The sequence below is a fragment of the Eptesicus fuscus genome, chromosome 23, assembly GCF_027574615.1.
Source record: "Eptesicus fuscus isolate TK198812 chromosome 23, DD_ASM_mEF_20220401, whole genome shotgun sequence".
NCBI lineage: Eukaryota > Metazoa > Chordata > Mammalia > Chiroptera > Vespertilionidae > Eptesicus > Eptesicus fuscus.
In genome coordinates this window covers 12,476,014-12,494,282 of record NC_072495.1, presented here as the reverse complement: position 1 = coordinate 12,494,282, position 18,269 = coordinate 12,476,014, and the positions used below count along the sequence as shown (strand labels likewise).

The 18,269-nt window shown below is 52.8% G+C and overlaps 2 protein-coding genes and 1 long non-coding RNA gene across 3 annotated transcripts in view; 1 reads left to right on the top strand and 2 right to left on the bottom strand.

Moving 5' to 3' along the window:
• Positions 1–6,003: 6,003 nt before the first annotated feature.
• TMEM191C (transmembrane protein 191C) lies at positions 6,004–8,583 on the bottom strand. Its single transcript, XM_008142638.3, has 10 exons — positions 8,368–8,583; positions 7,939–8,062; positions 7,713–7,763; positions 7,488–7,565; positions 7,267–7,323; positions 7,058–7,117; positions 6,829–6,893; positions 6,678–6,750; positions 6,332–6,372; positions 6,004–6,236 (listed from the first exon to the last, which is right to left on the bottom strand). The coding sequence occupies exons 1-10, from the start codon at positions 8,520–8,522 to the stop codon at positions 6,032–6,034; spliced, it is 909 nt and encodes a 302-aa protein (XP_008140860.3). The 5' UTR covers positions 8,523–8,583; the 3' UTR covers positions 6,004–6,031.
• A 133-nt stretch (positions 8,584–8,716) lies between these two features.
• Positions 8,717–14,086, top strand: LOC129148109 (uncharacterized). The gene is made up of 3 exons (XR_008555285.1): positions 8,717–8,739; positions 9,461–9,574; positions 13,988–14,086. It is a non-coding gene; the product is annotated as an uncharacterized LOC129148109 (long non-coding RNA).
• Positions 14,087–15,617: 1,531 nt separating this feature from the next.
• Positions 15,618–18,269, bottom strand: part of HIC2 (HIC ZBTB transcriptional repressor 2) — a 28,803-nt gene continuing 26,151 nt past the window's right edge. Inside the window, exon 4 of the mRNA XM_054712693.1 lies at positions 15,618–17,436. The gene's annotated coding sequence lies outside the window, so the exon portion shown is untranslated. The remainder of the gene's footprint in view (positions 17,437–18,269) is intronic.

Here is an 18,269-nt window from a genome sequence, read left to right as displayed (position 1 = left end):
AGCAACAAATGAACAAAACAAACTCAGAGACAACAGTATGGTAATTAGGGAAAAGCAGGGATAGCAGCGAAGGGGGTCAAATATATACAGTGATGGGAGATTTGACTGATGGTAAATATACAGTGTAATACACAGATGATGTACTATAGAATTGGACACTGAATCCTATATAATTTTATTAACCAACTAGAGGCCCGATGCACGAAATTTGCGCAAGGGGCTTGGCCCTCGCAGCCCCTGCTGCCCCGGCTTCATCCGGAAGGTCGTCCAGAAGACCATCCGGGAGGTCGTTTGGCTGTTCGGTCTAATTAGCACATTAGCTCTTTATTATATAGGGTATCACCCCAGTAAATTCAGTTAAAAATATTACATTAATTCAAAAGAGGAAAGGAAGAAGAAATAACAGATGGGACAGAGAAACTGCATTAGTAGACTTCAACTACATCGTTATGTTAAATATCAATACCAATGGAAAGGTGGGATTAGAAACATGGGTAAAAATGTGAAACCAATGCACTTTAAATATAAAGATACAGGCCTGCCCTAACCGGTTTGGCTCAGTGGACAGAGCGACGGCCTGTGGACTGAAGGGGCCCAGGTTCGATTCCGGTCAAGGGCATGTACCTTGGTTTTGGGCACATCCCCCAGTAGGAGGTATGCAGGAGGCAGCTGATCAATGATTCTCTCTCACTGATGTTTCTAACTATCTCCCTTCCTCTCTGTAAAAAAGCAATAAAATATATTTAGAAAATAAAAATGATATAGGCCTAAGGTGAAAGTAAATAGAGGGAAAAAAGATTTACCATCCATACTCCTGTGTGGTTGTTTATGAAGCAAAATTTGACAGAATTCAAGGGAGAAATAAATCCATCGGAATTGGGGATTTTAACACCGCTCTCCACAACTGATAGAACTAGCAAGCAAGTCAGTGAACCGCAGGAGGCCTGGACAACTGCATCACCCACCTGGACCTGGTGGGCTTTTATAAAGCTTACCCCAGCAGCAGCAGCAACAACACCCTGCCTGCCTGTTCACCATATGCTGGGCCACAGAACAGGCCTCAGAGTCACCATGGGTACGCCCTCTGGTCACATGGAATCAAGTTAGGAATCAATAACAAGATATCTAAGAACCCTAAACATTGGGAAGTTAAGAGTGGAACCAAAATACTAGACAAAATACATGTCAGAGCTGAGGGGATATCAGAGTTAAAATGTTTTCAGGTAGTGTTTGGGGAGGATAGTAGAGATGCGCCAAACTCAAGTAGAAAGGACGCCATAAAGTCTGGTGTAACTTCCAGAACGTTCACAGAAGATAAGGGAGGGGAAGAGCATAGAAAAATCAGGATAAACGTTATAAAACAGTAGAAATTATTTCAAACCACAATACTTCAAAAGGAAGCTTGTCAAATTGGCCTTAAAATCAAATGCTATGTACAAGATTTTGACAATAGGACAAATTATATATCTTGAAAAATTTGAAATGCTATTTATCATACAGGGGAGAAAATCTAAACCCATGAATTTTACAAGAAAATAAGGTCTCTTTAGATATTGGTTCTCCCCATATTGATCTGTAGTTTTACTGCAAATGCCAATCAAAATCCCAGGAAGTTGTGTAGTGGAACTGGCAAGTCTTAAAATTTCCATGGGAATGCAGAGGTCAAAATACAGCTATTTTGACCTTGAAGATGAGCAAAACTAGATATTCAACACTTATCCTGAAGCTACCTCGCTAAGACAGTGTTGCTTAATGGTGCCAGGAAAGGTGAGTAAAGAGATGAAGGCCAGGAACCTACCCACAAACAGAAACATGCAGGGCAGCAGGGGGGAAATGGACTTTTCAATAACAGTATTGCGTCAACTACCTATCTGTGCAGAAAAGAACAATCTTGACCACCTACGTCATATCTGACATAATCGCTTCCAGGTGGACTGGAGCGCTGTATGCTAAAGATAAACTTTGCAGGCTTTTAGAAGAAAGTACAGAAAAGAATGCCTTAACCTCAGGACCCACAAAGATCTCTTAAACAGAACTAAAAAAAAGGGGAGAGGGTATTCATTTGGACTTTAAGAAAGGCATGCCACAGACCTGGAAAGAGATTTACAATACAATTCATACCGTCTTCTGTGATAAAGAAAAAATAAATATTAAGGTATAATTATTATAATAATATGTCATTATGTATTATATATGACATAATATATAACTATAATTTTCATCACAAAGCCAAAATGAGTCTAAACCAGCAATTTTCAACCAGTATGCTACAAGAATTTTTATTTTTTATTTATTTTTTATTTTATTTTATTTTAAATATATTTTATTGATTTTTTTACAGGGAGGAAGGGAGAGGGATAGAGAGTTAGGAACATCGATGAGAGAGAAACATCGATCAGCTGCCTCCTGCACACCCCTACTGGGGATGTGCCCGCAACCAAGGTACATGCCCTTGACCGGAATCGAACCTGGGACCCCTCAGTCTGCAGGCCGACGCTCTATCCACTGAGCCAAACCCGTTAGGGCACTGCAAGAATTTTTAAAACATATAATATCTGACTATGTAGTCAGGGGCACTAACCTCTTTTCCTTTAGATTGTCAAATAAAAAAAATAACCAGTCAGCTCTGTCCAGTGCAGCTCGGTTGTTTGGGCGTGGCACGGTTGGATGGGTGTTGTCTTGTGTACCAAAAGGTTGCTGTTTAGACAGATTGCTGGTCAGGGCACATGCCTGTGGTTTAGGCTGGAACCCTGGTAGGGGGTGTGCAGGAGGCACCAATGGATGTTCAGCTCTCACATTGATGTTTCTCTACCTCTCCCTTCCCCTCTCTCTAAAAACCAAATTTTAGAAAACTTTTGCAACCTGGCTGGTTTGGCTCAGTGGATAGAGCGTCAGCCTGCGGACTGAAAGGTCCCAGGTTTGATTCCAGTCAAGGGTATATGCCGGATTGCAAGCTTGATCCCTCCCCCGTGCAGGAGGCAGCCAATCAATGATTCTCTCTCATCATTGTTGTTTCTATCTCCCTCTCCCTTTCCCTCTCTGAAATCAATAAAAATATATATATTTTAAAAACCTTTGCAAAAAAATGACAGCAGCCAAACACAATAGCTATCTGCTGTGAATGAATCAAAATTACACCTATTTTTTGTCATATCAGCAAAAAATACCAGGTATTTTTTTGGTGTGCCACAGAATTTTAGTAATTAGTTTATGTGTACCATGAGACGAAAAAGGTTGAAAATCACTGGTCTAAACATCTGAGGAAGAAATAATGCCAATGTTACATACTCTCAGGAAACAGCACTTCCCAATTCATTTCTTACGAAGGTAGCATAGCCCTGATATGAAAACAAGACAAGAACATTCCAAGAAAATAAAATTCTAGAGCAGTATCCCTTTCGTGGACATCGATGATGCAGAAATCTTTAACCAAACTGAACACAATGTATAAAAAGGACCATCATGACAAGTGGGCCTTATCCCAGGAACGCCAGGTTAGCTTAACATTCAAGACGCCGTCAGTTTAATTCACATTAACGAACTAAAGAAGGCACACCATAATGATTATTTCAATATGTGCAAAAAAACACCGGTCAAAACTCAATACCCATTCATAATAAAAACTCTGCCGACTAAAAACAGGAGGAACCTTCCTCAATCTGACAATGGTCACCTAAGAAAAACAGCTAACATCTTGATGAAATACTTGTGAAACGATGGAAAACTAAAGGCATTCCCCCTTCAGGAGCAAGACCACGGTACTTGTCACCACTTCCCATCAGCATTGTACGGAGGGCTGGGCATTAATAACGCCAGCAGTAGTTAAGATTGGAAAAGAGAATTTTATTGGCTTCACAAGACAATACTAGTAAAATTGCCTATAGATTCCCAAGGAATGTACAGAAAAGACCAAAGAATGGTAAGGAAGTCCAGTAATATCACAGTGAATATACAAAAGTCAGTTGTGCCCCAGCTGGTTTGGCTCAGTGGATAGAGCGTTGGCCTGCAGACTGCAGGGTCCTGGGTTCAATTCCCAGTCAAGGGCACATGCCCCGGGGGTTACAAGCTCCATCCTCAGTAGGGGGCCTGCAGGAGGGGGCCTGCAGGAGGCAGCCGATCAATGATTCTCATCACTGATGTTTCTATCTCTCCCTCTCCCTCCTCTCTGAAATCAATAAAAATATATCTTTTAAAAAGTCAGTTGTATTGCTGTATGCTAGCAATGAACAGTTGGAAGATGAACTTTTAAAAATCTATTCTGTTTTTTAATAGCATCCAAAAAACATCAAATACCTGGAGGTAAATGTAAAAACGTACAAGATCTCTACACTGAAAAATACAAACTTTGCTGAGGGGAAGTTTTTTTTTTTTAAAAAAAGGAGCGACATCGTGTTAGAGGATTGGAAGACACAATTTCTGCAAATTGATCTCTAAATTCAGTATAATCAAAATCCCAGGCTGACAAGCCAAGTCAAAAATGTATATGAAAATGCAAGATCCTCACAACATAAACCCTAGTGAGTCCCGATGTATGAATGGGAAAACAAAATATTCACACCAACTAAAACCTTTCAAGTATAAGAATGTCTTTATGACTTACAGGCAAGAATGGATTTTTTTTTTAGGACACCCTGCACAATTCTTAAATTTGATAAAATTTGAAAATTTGATACCCAGGAATTCCATAAACAAATTTAAGCCTAAACACACACACACACACACACACACACACACACACACAAACTAAGGAGTACAAATCAACAAGCAAGCAATTGTTTAAAGGCCAAAGCAAGAACACGTGTATGTTCGTACACGGAGATACATGGAACAATCTCACTACCAAAGAAAAACCATAAATAAAACCCGAGCAGTATCTGTATCAGACAAGAGGAAGCGAAGGGTCATCATTTCCTGAACAAAAAGACCGACGTGGCGCACACGGACGCAGAAGCGGACCCCAGGGAAGACCGCCCAGCTGCCCTGCCTCTTGGAGAACCCACCTGGAGAGGGAACCCACCTGGAGAGGGGACCCACCTGGAGAGGGGACCCACCTGGAGAGGGAACCCACCTGGAGAGGGACCCACCTGGAGAGGGAACCCACCTGGAGAGGGGACCCACCTGGAGAGGGGACCCACCTGGAGAGGGAACCCACCTGGAGAGGGACCCACCTGGAGAGGGGACCCACCTGGAGAGGGACCCACCTGGAGAGGGACCCACCTGGAGAGGGGACCCACCTGGAGAGGGAACCCACCTGGAGAGGGGACCCACCTGGAGAGGGGACCCACCTGGAGAGGGAACCCACCTGGAGAGGGGAGGGAACCCACCTGGAGAGGGGACCCACCTGGAGAGGGGACCCACCTGGAGAGGGAACCCACCTGGAGAGGAGAGGGAACCCACCTGGAGAGGGGACCCACCTGGAGAGGGAACCCACCTGGAGAGGGAACCCACCTGGAGAGGGACCCACCTGGAGAGGGAACCCACCTGGAGAGGAGAGGGGACCCACCTGGAGAGGGGACCCACCTGGAGAGGGGACCCACCTGGAGAGGGGACCCACCTGGAGAGGGGACCAGCAAAGGGCCGCCGCCGGGGATGCGAACCACCGCCCGCCGCGGGCCGAGGAAACAGACCTCCACAGACCCCGGCCTGCCACTCCCTCCCCGGTCCCGCCGTCGGGGCGGAGGGTTAGTGAGAAGATACAGACCAACTTCCTGCGGGTTCCCGCTCAGCAGCCGGCGCCGTTAGAAAAGGGTCTTCCCGCGGGGCCGCCCGGAGCCCCTGGGAGCGAGTGCCGAGAGGGGGCGCCCTGCCCACGCTGGAGGCCCCGGCCCGGGAGCCCCCGCGCCGCCGGAACGGCCTCTCTAGCCGCAAGGTCCACCTGGAAGGGCCCGTGCCCAGGGGACGAGGCGCTGGAGCCGGCGCTGGGCCCGAGGAGCACACGACCCACCCCCAGGAGCCTCCCCCCGGGCTCCCCCCAGACGCCCACAAACTACGCGGGAGACGGGCGAGGTGACCACGGCCGACGTGATGAGTCCTAGGCGGGCAGCAGCCCGCGCGCGCGCAGCTCGAGCAGCGGCGACAGCGTGTAGCGCAGGCGGCGGAAGGCGGCGTCGGAGCCCAGGCGCGGGAGCAGGCGGCGCAGGGCCTCGGGGTTGACCAGCAGCAGGTAGAGCAGCGGCAGCGCCAGGAAGCCGAGCGGGAGCAGCAGCAGCATCTGCAGCGCGCTCAGCGCCCACAGCCTGCGGACCGACGGACGCGTGACCGACACGCCGGCCGCGGCCCTCCGGGGAACGGACCCGACCCCCGCGCTCCCGCCGCCCGCCCCGCGACTCACCTGACGCCCATCCCGCCCGCACCGCCGAACAGGCGCTTCTTCTGCGGAAAGAGGAGCGGCGTCCAGCTCTACGCCCGCCGCAGGGGAGCGGCGAGGTATCTCCGAGGGGCGGGAGTCGCGGGCACACGCGAGTGGGGGTCCCCGTGGGGGCGGGTTCGTCAAGAAGCGGGCCCTCGTGGGGAGGCGGGCCCACGTGGGGAGGCGGGCGCTCGTGGGTGTGAGGGGAGCCCCATTGGAGCGATCTGTCAGGGGCGGGCCCTCGTGGGGAGGCGGGCCCCCGTGGGTGTGGGTATCCCGGTGGGGGCGGGCCCGTCTCCAGCCCTCCCCGGCCCGAACGCGAGCTCACACATTCGGCCTTGGCCACCTCCTCCATGAGGGACCCCGCGCAGGCCTGCACCCGGCGAGGCGGGGAGTTGTAGCTGCGGAACAGGCGTCGAGATGGGCGATACGCCCCGGCCACAGCCGCCCCGCCACACCCGCCAGGCCCAACCCCTTACAGTTCCTTGCTGCCTCGCGAGGCGTCCAGCGCAGCCGCCGCCTCCATCACCTTCCCCTGCAGCTCCTGGGGGGAGACGGGGAGTGAGGTCTCAGGACTGGGTGCGGCGTCGGTGGAGGCGGGGATGGGGCCGGAGGCGGGCCGCCGCCGCTCTGGGGGAGGAGGAGAGGAGGCTGCGGAGGAGTCAGAGGCTGGTGGCTCTTAGGGCAGAGCGGGGGGGAGGGGGGCACCTGCAGGACTCCGCTCTGCTCCTGGAAGCTGGCCCACGCCTCCTCGGTCCGCTGTGCGCCCTGGGATTCGAGGAGCCTCGATTAGATTGGGGGGGGCGGGGGGAGCGGAGTGGGGAATACACCCACCCCGCTCCGCTTTCCTGCACCAGCCCAGCCTCCGCCCACACACCCAGCCGACCCTCCCCTTCAGACCCCGACTCCGCCCTCACCTGCCGCAGGCCCTCCGCCTGCACGGCGTGCTTGGCCTCCAATAACTCCAGTTGTTTCTTCCATTGAAGACAAGGAATGTCAGGAGCCGCCGCCCGGCATCCAGCCGCGCCTCAGGGCCGCGTCCCTGGTCCCCAGGACTCCCCCCGCACCCCGCACCCCGCTCCCAGGTGGCCATGGCCCCGCCCACGCCGCCGCTCCAGCCGTCGGGGCCGCGGCGCACCTGCAGCGCTAACAGTTGGGTCTCGAGTTGCTGCTCCTCGTGCTGCAGGCTCTGCTGCTCCCCTCCGTAGTAAAAGAGCTGCGGGTGGAGCTTCGTGAGGGCGGGGCTTGCGGGCTTGCGGGCTGGGGGCGGGGGAGGCATATCCCGGGCGGCGGGGATGGGGCTGGAATGGGAGCGGGAACCAGAGCGGGAGGGGAAGCCAGAAACGGCATCCCCTGCCTGTACCTGACTTGACAGCTCTTCCCACCGCTCCTGCAGCTGCCGATTGTGTAGCTCCTGCGGAGGTGGAGGAGGCGGAGGGAGCCTCTCTGAAGTCTGGCCCTCGCCGCCTTCCCGGCCCTCCCCACGGCCCCGCCCCACGCACGGCCCGTCCCCTCCAAGGGCACCCCCCGCCCCCGTCAAGGGCTCCGCCCTCCTGTAGGCGCCGCCCCCTCCAGGACCCGGTCCGCACCAGATCCCGCTTGCGCTGCTCCGCAGCCTCCAGCAGTCCGCGCGCCCGCTCCGCCCGCTCCCGCGCCGCCTCGCGCGCCTCCCCTCGCAGGGTACCCGCCGCCTGGCTCTGCCTGCGCTGCAGGCTGCAGAGGAAAAACAGACGGTGCTGGCGCTGGAGACGGCGGACGCTCAGGCTCCCGCGGCACAGGGGACCCGGCCGTTGATGGGGCCGACGAAGCCCACGTCCCGGTCGCCGTGCGCCCGACTCCATCCTCCCCTTCGTGGGTCCCCTGAGTGGAACGCCCCGGTCCCGACGGCCTAGAGCAGAGGTTCGGGCCGGACAGGGCAGAAGAACTGGTGGGTCGGCCGGACGCTCTGCGAAGCCCCGAGCGCTACCGCCCGCGTGACCGACGGTCGCACACCCGCCGCGCGGACTGGGGCCGCGCACCTGCGCTCGCGCTCGCGCAGGTCCTGCAGGCGTCCGGTGAGGCTCTCGCTCTCGGCCTCGAGCCCGCGCACCAGCTCCTCCAGCTCCTGCTTCCTCAGGCGCCCGTCGCGGTTGTCCTTCTGCAGCTGCAGTAACAGCTCCTGCGTCTCGGCCATGGCTCCCCGCGCTCTGCCCGCCCCCGCCGCCGCCGCCGCCGGTCTCGGGGGACCAGGAGCCCGCGCGCGTCACAATGGGCGGCAGGAGGTGCCCAGACGCAGGTCCCTTTGGGGAGGAAGATTCCCATAGACGTTCCCTCATCTCTCAGGGGCCAGCTAGGGCACACACTCATTCCTCAGGCAGCCACCAGTAAATGGGAATGGAACCAAGATGAAGGTATGGGACGACGAGGTGGATGTGGGGAGGGCTCACCATTGACAAATGGTGCTGGGAAAACTAGCTCATGATAAAAAGAAATAAAAGTACAGTACATCTCTTCTTCACGTTCTATATAAAAAGTAACCCTAGAAGGATCAGAGACAAATAGAGAAGGCTTGAGACTTTGGTGTGGGAAAATTTTTCTTTTTTTTTAGATATATATTTAATTGATTTTTCACAGAGAAGAAGGGAGAGGGATAGAGAGTTAGAAACATTGATGAGAGAGAAACATCGACCGGCTGCCTCCTGCACACCCCCCCACTGGGGATGTGCTCACAACCAATGTACATGCCCTTCACCGGAATCGAACCTGGGACCCTTCAGTCCACAGGCCGACACTCTATCCACTGAGTCAAACTGGCTTCGGCGGGAAAATTTTTCTTAACCAAGACACAGCAAGCACAATCTCTGGAGAGAAAGTTGATGGATTTGATTATATCAAATTTATGGACTTATCTAAAGATACCTTAACAGCAATGCTCTGTCCTGTCTGGAAGTTGAGTACCTGAGTGTAGACATTGGCCAAAACTCATCCCACCCTGGCCTGGTAGCTCAGCTGGTTAGTGTCCTCCAGGTACGCCAAGGTTGTGGGTTCAATCCCTGGTCAGGGCACATACAAGAATCAACCAATGAATTCATAAATAAGTGGAACAAGAAATCGATGTTTCTCTCTCCCCAGGCACATGCTTCTACCTATGAACTCCTTCAATCCTTACATTCTCAAGAACGTGGCATTAGGTCCTCGGTTTACAGTTGTGTCCATACATCAGCCGGACGTCTGCTCTCATTCAAGGTCCCTCTGGATTTAAACCCTAACAGTTTGTAATATGGGCCACCCTCAGCAGGACAGGGTTTTGGGGGGAAGGTGTGTTTGTTGCTGTCGGTTCTTCCTGGAGGGCAGGAAGCAGATCCTGTTCTTCAACAGCGCAGGGCCTGGGGGGAATCAACCACGTTTCCCTTCCAGATAAATTGCAGAGCTGTTTTGTCAAAATTTCCCAAGTATCTTCTAGGACCTGTATCAGGATTGCAAACAATCCCCTACATTAAGTCAGTCTATTAAAAGAGAATGGCCCTAGCCGGTTTGGGTGAGTGGATAGAGCGTTGGCCTGCGGACTGAAGGGTCCAGGGTTTGATTCTGGTCCAGGGTTTGATTCTGGTCCAGGGCACATGCTGGAGGTGTGCAGGAGGCAGCTGATCAATGATTCTCATCATTGATGTTTCTATCTCTCTCCCTTCCTCTCTGAAATCAGTAAAGAAATATTTTTAAATAAATCAGTGAGAAGAATGGACACTTTCCACTCATCAATGATCTGCTCTGGGAAAAGCACTTCTGTCCAAACCTACAAGCCTTGTTTCAGTTTTTGTCATTTTCTTTCTTTCTTCTTTTTTAATATATATTTTATTTATTTTTACAGAAAGGAAGGGAGAGAGATAGTTAGAAACATCGATGAGAGAGAAACATCGATCAGCTGCCTCCTGCACACTCCCCACTGGGGATGTGCCTGCAACCAAGGTACATGCCTTTGACCGGAATCGAACCTGGGACCTTTCAGTCCACAGGCTGACGCTCTAACCACTGAGCCAAACCGGTGAGGGCAGTTTTTGTCATTTTCTTTTTTTTTTTTTTTAATATATTTTATTGATTTTTTACAGAGAGGAAGAGAGAGGGATAGAGAGCCAGAAACATCGATGAGAGAGAAACATCGATCAGCTGCCTCTTGCACACCCCCTACTGGGGATGTGCCCGCAACCAAGGTACATGCCTTTGACCGGAATCGAATCCGGGACCTTTCAGTCCACAGGCCGACGCTCTATCCACTGAGCCAAACCGGTGAGGGCAGTTTTTGTCATTTTCAAAGAAGTTCACGTTTATCAAGGTTTTGCCTGTGCAGTTTGTTTTCTGTTACTATTATGCAAAGGCTCTTTTTAAAGGACTAGTCGTGACATACATGTTATGGGTTGTGTTGTGTCCCCTCCAAATCCATCTGTTGAAGCCCTAAGCCCCAGCACTTCAGAAGGTGACCTTTGGAAATAGTGCCAGTGTGAGCATTGGTTACGATGAAATCATACAGCAGTGGGTGGGCCCCTAACCCAATGTGCCTGGAGTCCTTATAAAAAGGGGAGATGGACACAGACACACACGCAGGGAGAATGCTGAGTGAAGACTAAAGCTCTGCTGCCTCCCACCAAGGAACCCCGGGGCCGGGAGAGCGGCGGGGACAGACCCGACAGGCCTGTGTGAGGCACTGAGCAGGTGTGGGCACTTCCTGTTGGCTGTCTAGCAGTGAAGTCCCTTCTGGCTTGGGGACTTGCTCCAACTGTGGGGGCAACAGTGGCAGTGGTACAACAGCCTTAGACCCCGTGCCTCAGTTTCTCTATCTGTAAAGTGGGGGCTATCACTAGACTCTTCCTCATGAGGTTGAGGGAATCAATGAGGTCTCACGGTTAAGGCTCTGAGCACTGAGCCCAGCACCACCTAGGCCTGAGCCAGCTCCAGCACTAGGACCCCCCGTGGTGGCTGCTGAGCTCTGGAAAGTAGCTGGTCCGCTCTGTAAACACTCATTAGTAATGTTTATATTGACTACTATTGAAATTTTTTTAGTATATTTGATCCACTTAAAATTCACGTTTTCTTTTCCGTTTTCCTGTGGCTGCTGGAGAATACATGCTGACACGGTTGGAGGGCGCAGTGCCCCCATGCCCCGTGGTCACTTCTCTCTCCAGGCCCAGCCTGAATGGTCTCCTCTCGCCGTGTAGTGTCCCCAAGATCCCCACCACCCACACTGGGCAAGCATCATGATCTCATTTTTATAGATGGGAAAGCCGAGGTTCAGCGATGACAGCGGCAGCCCGGATGCCCTGTCCCCGCTAAGTTCAGGAGAGAAGCTAGAAGTAGTGTCTACCCATAATGGGCCATGGTACTGGCCTACCCCTAGGTGGCTTTTCTGCAGCTGTGGAGGGTGAGCTGATGGGTGCTTCTGGGCATGCCCACAGGGCAGGGGTGTCCTTGGGGCAGTCCAACCCCTCCCATCTACCCCCACACTCCTATCTGGATAAGGAAAAATCTCTTCAGGGTAAAGCCAGGAGCTAATTATGCTGTTCTGGAAACCCAAGCTGCTTCCCCTCAGTGGCCTGGAGGTAGGGGGGAGGGGCGTGGGCCGCAGTAGTCATGGAAACAAACCACCCTGACCTTGGTGCCTCCGGGCCCTGCCAGGGAGCAGCTGACGGGGGTCTGATTCCTGCAGCAGCCCCGCCTTTGCATCCCCAATTCCCACCGGAAGCACCTGCCTGTCTCCCCAGTCAGCCTGTGTGGCCCAGGTCTGCCCCTTCTTCAGGACTCAGGTTCAAAGTCCTCTCGGAGAGCCACCCTCCTCCCCCAGTCTGGGTTAGGCACAGTCTTCTCCCTGGGTGGCCATGTTAGCTTCCCAGGCATCCACTAGGCCAGTGGTCGGCAAACTCATTAGTCAACAGAGCCAAATATCAACAGTACGACGATTGAAATTTCTTTTGAGAGCCAGATTTTTTAAACTTAAACTTCTTCTAACGCCACTTCTTCAAAATAGACTCGCCCAGGCTGTGGTATTTTGTGGAAGAGCCACACTCGAGGGGCCAAAGAGCCGCATGTGGCTCGAGAGCCGCAGTTTGCCGACCACGGCCCTAGAGCAAGCACCTCATTTATTTGGCCCATGTTAGCCTTTGAGTTTGACATGCTTGGCCTAGAGATTTTTTTATTATTATTATTATTGATTTTTTACAGAGAGGAAGGGAGAGGGATAGAGAGTTAGAAACATAGATGAGAGAGAAACATTGACCAGCCGCCTCCTGCACACTCCCTACTGGGGATGTGCCCGCAACCAAGGTACATGGCCTTGACCGGAATCGAACCCGGGACCCTTCAGTCCGCAGGCCCAGGCTCTATCCACTGAGCCAAACCAGTTAGGGTGGCCTAGAGATTTCCTAATGTCTTGGTACTTTCAAAATTATACTCGATTATAAATGAATAGCCTAGTACATGTAGGTAGATTTTCCCCAACATTCATGAATGTTAAGAATTTAAGTAATTTATGAATTTATGAAAATGTTCAAACATATAGAAAAGCTGAGAGATTTTTAGAAGTGAACCCCAGTAAGGCCAGCACCTAGGTCCACAGTTGTGGGTCCCCTGCTTCTTGGCACATCCGCCCAGCTCTCCACGCCAAAGGCAGCTGTGGGGTCAGCCCGTGCAGGCGACCCCTCCGCCCTCGTCTTTATGGCTCAATGCAGTAATTTCCTGTTTGTTGTGAGAACATCTGTATGATGCTAGGAGCTCAATAAATGTCTGCTGAATAAGAAAAAGAACAATTATAAAATCTGTGTTTGAAACTTTTGTGCAATAGAAAAGGATTTTTAACTATGACACGTCAAAGGATGAAGGTGCTTCCACGTAAGCAACTATTTGATAAAAAAGGGTATGGCTTTAAGCAACAACAAAAACCCGTGCACTTAAAGAATAAAATAAAAATCTCAACTTGTTTTGCTCGGCATACAGAGTCCCCCAATGTTTGGTTCTGCCCACCTCCTCGCCTCTTGCCATTTCCCCCCTACAACCAAAGTGACTCCATTTTAATCCCCTAAGCAATCCAGCTAATTTTATGTCTTGGGACTTTTCATACACTGATCTGTACACATGGAACCGCCTTCCCTTGAATCATTGGTCGGGCATCACCTACCCTGACCTTGATCTTTGTGGTCCTACTTGACCCATTTCTGTCACACCTCTTGTTCAATTAGAGTCTCTGTTTGTTGTTGTTAATGCTCACCCAAGGATATTTTCCATTGGTTTTTAGGGAGAGTGTTAGAGGGAAAGACAGAAACATTTATGTGAGAGAAACACATCAATTGGTTGCCTCCGCACACACCCCAACCAGGGCCCAGGCCAGGGAGGAGCCTGCAAGCAAGGTACATGCCCTTGACCAGAATCGAACCCAGGACCCTTATCCATTGAACAAAACCAGCTAGGGCGAGAGTCCCTGTTTTTACTATTAAAATCCAGTGACAGAGCAGGTCACTCCTGAAGATCCAATGATGAGTTTTCTTATTTTCTCTTTTATGTGTACCCGTGTTGTTTTTTAGGGTCATTTGTTGCTTTTATAAGGAAAGTAGACATTTGTAATTGGGAAAAGCACTGCAATATATTGAGAAAGGTGAAAGCTACCCACCATTACAGCCTCCTGACCCAGTCCTAGTCAGCCGCCAGTGCCCAGGGCTGCCCGTTCCGCTCCCAGCTCACCCGGCCAGCAGATGCCACGAGGACTCTCCGGAAGCCAGGTTCACTTTGGGGAGAAGCGGAGGTGGCCCCTGACACCAGGGACTCATCCCTTCCCAGCACTGGGATCTCTCCTCTGCTCACGGGGGGGGGGGGGAAGAGGGCAGAAACCTATATTGCAGCCTTGCTTCCTTTGGTCTCAGCCCCTCAGGCAACGGTCAATTCTTGGTTCTCTCGGCGCCACCTGCTGGCGCCACTCAGCCAGGTGACCCGCCCTCTCCGTAAGGCACCATGTCCCCACGGAGACTGTACTGTCTTCCCTAGTAAGCCAGTCAGGGCCTCGCCCTTCAACAGCCTCCCCCTTAGGTGCACAGTACCTGCAGGTCCCTGGGGTCGGGGTGGGGAGACAGCCCCCTCCCAGCTGGCTCCTTCCTCCTCCAGGCCCAAGGCTACGGGCCCAAGGCTGGCCTATGCCAGTTGGCGGGACAGCATGGACCCGGTGCCCAGCCACTCGAGCACAGGTCTCACACGTGTCCACACTCTCTCATTCAGATTCTGGAAAAGAGTCAGTGACGGTGAGCATGTTACCTAACAGCCCCACAGAGGCAGGGACCACCCCCAGTAACCTCTGGCAGCACTGAGACCTTTTAACACTGAGCCCTGGCTTTCCCAGGTTCGGGGAGCCGTTCAGAAGCTTCCTCTACTTCTGCTGCGCGATTTAGAAAACGTCCCCACAGAAGGGCTGTGGCAAACATTTCTTCTTGACCTCTCATCATTGATGTTTCTCTCTCCCCTTCTCCCTTCCTCTCTCTGAAATTAATAAAAACCTTTTTTTTTTTTTAAAAAAAGAACCATATGGTGATTTAAACTATGTTCAGGTGTTGCTTTGATAAAACACAAATTTGAAAACAACTGAATGGCACTTACCGTGATTCAGAGCAGCAATCCCCGCGTTCTGCTGGAGGTCCGGAGCCCCGGCTCATCTGCTGCGGCCCTGGGGCCCCTGGGATGCCACAGTCCATAGTGTCGGGGTCTAAGCTCGCTGACTGACCTCCTAGCCCCATCCCTACTCCTCTTCCTTCGTCTTCCCTCATCCTGGGATCCCGCCCTGGTGGCTGGGAGAACAGTCCCCCAGGGAATCTGATTTACTGGCTCTGCCCCCACAGACTGATGATTCCCTTTATTCTCTTTTCCTCCCCGAGTGTCCCCCCCCCCATCAGTGGCCTCGCCCCTCAACAGCCTCCCTGACGGAGTGGGGCTGGGAGAGCAAAGGGGGCTGGAACGAGAGACCCTGGGCAGTCCTTCCAAGGCCAAGCAGGAAGCAACAGGAAGGAGCGAGAACATGAGCGCCGCTGCCCCGCCCCAGCCCGACATGGCTGCTCCAACAGGTGGCCCCGGGCAGAGCCATTCCCCTCATCCAGGCCACCAGGTCCACACGCCTGCCTACACCTCCACTGCCTCCGAAACCGCCTCAGCCAACGGAGGCCAGCACTGCCCACGAGGATGCCAGCCCCAGAGTGCAGGTCAGAAAGGAAAGCAGTTTGTCACTTGGTGAGGAAGAACAGCCACGGAACACAGGCCCCACGAAAGGTAGTTTTCAATCAAGCTTTTAATGAAAAGATCATAAAATAACAGTTTCTCATCACTGTACATTAAGACTGCACACTTCTGAATGGAGAGATCAGTCGTAGGTGAATTGCTTTTCTATGACACTTGAGGGCTGCGTACTTGCAGCTCTGACCTGAATTTATCCAAACTCTCGAGGGAAGTGAAACTCAACGTGATGACTGACAGCGGCGGTGGCCAGTACAGGAGTGCGATCACAGTGTCCCTCCCCCTTTCTGGGAAGGACATAAAGTAAGGACATGATCCCTCTTCCAGTTCCAATTAAACAAAACAGCTATAACCCCATCCCTCTCCCTCCCCCTCGAGGTATTTATGAATGGGCCAGTGCCCAACCTGGGGTCCCCCAAGGGGGGAGGGGGAAAGCAAGTGATGGGTAGGGTACAGAGAGGCTCCCCTCAGCACCTGGCCCCACAGGGCCCCGCCAAGTGGAGGGGGGGGCCTGGAGATCCTCCCTGTCCCAAGTGAGGTCTGTTATGCAGCATTTTTGAGGTCAATAAATTACAGCAATAAATAGCAAGGTGAGGTAGGGGGAGGAGTTCCTGGTAGAAAAAGTGGGGTGACTGAAGCTGGGGGGTACTGGGCAGCCTCAATTCCCACAGTGCACACCCACCCCCTCATTTGGAATGTCAGACTGAGGCTCTGGTTAGGTCCCTCTCCATCCCCTCTCCTGGCATCGGATTCACAGGTTCAATAGCATCTGCCCCAACGTGGCTCTGGGTAAGAGCAAGGGCCTTGGTCCCTCAGGGGGCAGAGCCGAGATCCCTTGTTTGTTCGCCCAAGGCCTGGCGCCTCTGCTTTTGTCCCCCAAGTCGGGGGACAGGACGGATACAGTGACCTCTTCCCTGAGCCCTGCCCTTCCGGCTGCCCAGGCCTCACCCCAACTCAGGTCGGTTGCAGGGATGGCGGCTGGGGTCTGCCTGCCCAGCCAGCCAGCCCAGATCGCACTCCTGCACTCGGTCAAGTCCAGTGAATACTGATGGGGTGGGGGCAGAGGACAGCCCGGCACCGAGTGGTGACTGACAGGAACACACGCGTGGCTGCGTGGGTTCTGAAAGCCAGTCTGGTCCGGATTGCTCATTCACAGGCTGAGGTGTATGGCTATGCTGCGAGTCTCTGAGATTCTTATTTGCTTAAAGGTTCATCTTTTTTGCAGCCCTGGACGAGCCCCTGCAGTGGCTCGGTCTGGCAGGAGCGTGCGGTGGCAGAGCCCGGCTGCCTCTCGCTCGCCCCACGTCTGAGAAATAAATACATTCATTACCGCACAAACATAGTGATACAAAAACAACACTGTCAGAGTGTCTGCACCGTCGTGTTGGGAAGGACCAGCCCAGTAAGCCCCTCCTGCTACTGGTGGTGGCGGGTGGGTCCCCAGGGACCGGGACCAGCCAGAATCAATGGATGTGCAAAGGTCCTGGCTTTTTGGCTTGAGAGGGACCCTCACATCAACCCACCCCAGGATCTCAGGCAGAGCAGAGGTGGGGCTCACCGCCATCCCCAGCCCAAGCCCAGCCTCGGTCTTGTGGTCAGAGCCAACAGCACCCCGCCGTGCCAGCTGGCCAGGATGGCCAGAAGGCCTGGGGGCCAGTCAGCACTGGCCCAAGCTCTTTGGTGCCAGCTGGGCTTGGAGAGGCGGGGCTGGGAAGAAGGCTCAGGTGAACCCGGGAGCCGCCACGCCTGCCCGCCCCGTAGGTGCCCTCTGCCGGGAGCTCTCCCAGGGCCGACTTGGAGGGGCTCCAGAGGTGAGGACTCACTGGGACTGGCCTTCCAGCTGCTGAGGTCTGAGACTGTAAAAGTTTATGTAAACAATGAGATAAATATATTAGCATCTTTTTTCTGAGCCTGCTGAGGTTCCATACTCATTCAAAATGTGCTTTGGTTTAAAAAATAGGTTTTGTGAATTTGGGTATGAGCTTTTTTTTTTTTTTTCCTTTTTTCTTTTTGTTGTTGTTTATCCTCTGTTTCCTACATGACAACTGCTATTTTCTGTTTCCTGTTTCTCCAAAACATTCAAGAATTAAGTGACTAAAGCAGAGAACTGTAAGCCGCCCTGGGCCTCCAATGGCCTGATTTCCTTGTGAGGCTCTTAACACATTTCCACGCACACTCACAAGCACACGCCACATGAACTCAAAGGAAAAAGGAAACAAAACCAAGTGTGTGTCAGTCCCACCCTGCCCCACAAACCCTTAAAATCTTAAATAGGAAACTAGTGTTCTGCTTTCTTGTTAAAATACAGAAAAGGCTCGATACAATACTCAGGTGGGTACAATACTATGTCGCACCAACGTCGTTGAGCGGGGCCTTTGCGCCCAGTCCCTGAAGCTCTGCAAATGAATCACCTACTTTCACGAGTCACCTCACGTTTGTGGCTGCCCACGGGGGGGAGGCCACCACAGGCCGGGCGTGTGCGCACCTCCCGTGCAGTACAGACTTTGTGTCGTGTGGCTTAAGTGCTGACGGAGCGGGGTGGGGTCGGGAGAGCTAAGGGGCCTGCGCAGGCCCTGCCCCTCACTGACCTGCTGGAACGAGAGACCCTGGGCACAGCCCTCCGTTTCCACCAAAGGAAGAGGAGCTGGCTCAGGGCTGCGGGCACCGCCCGAGGGCTCACCCAGGGGCC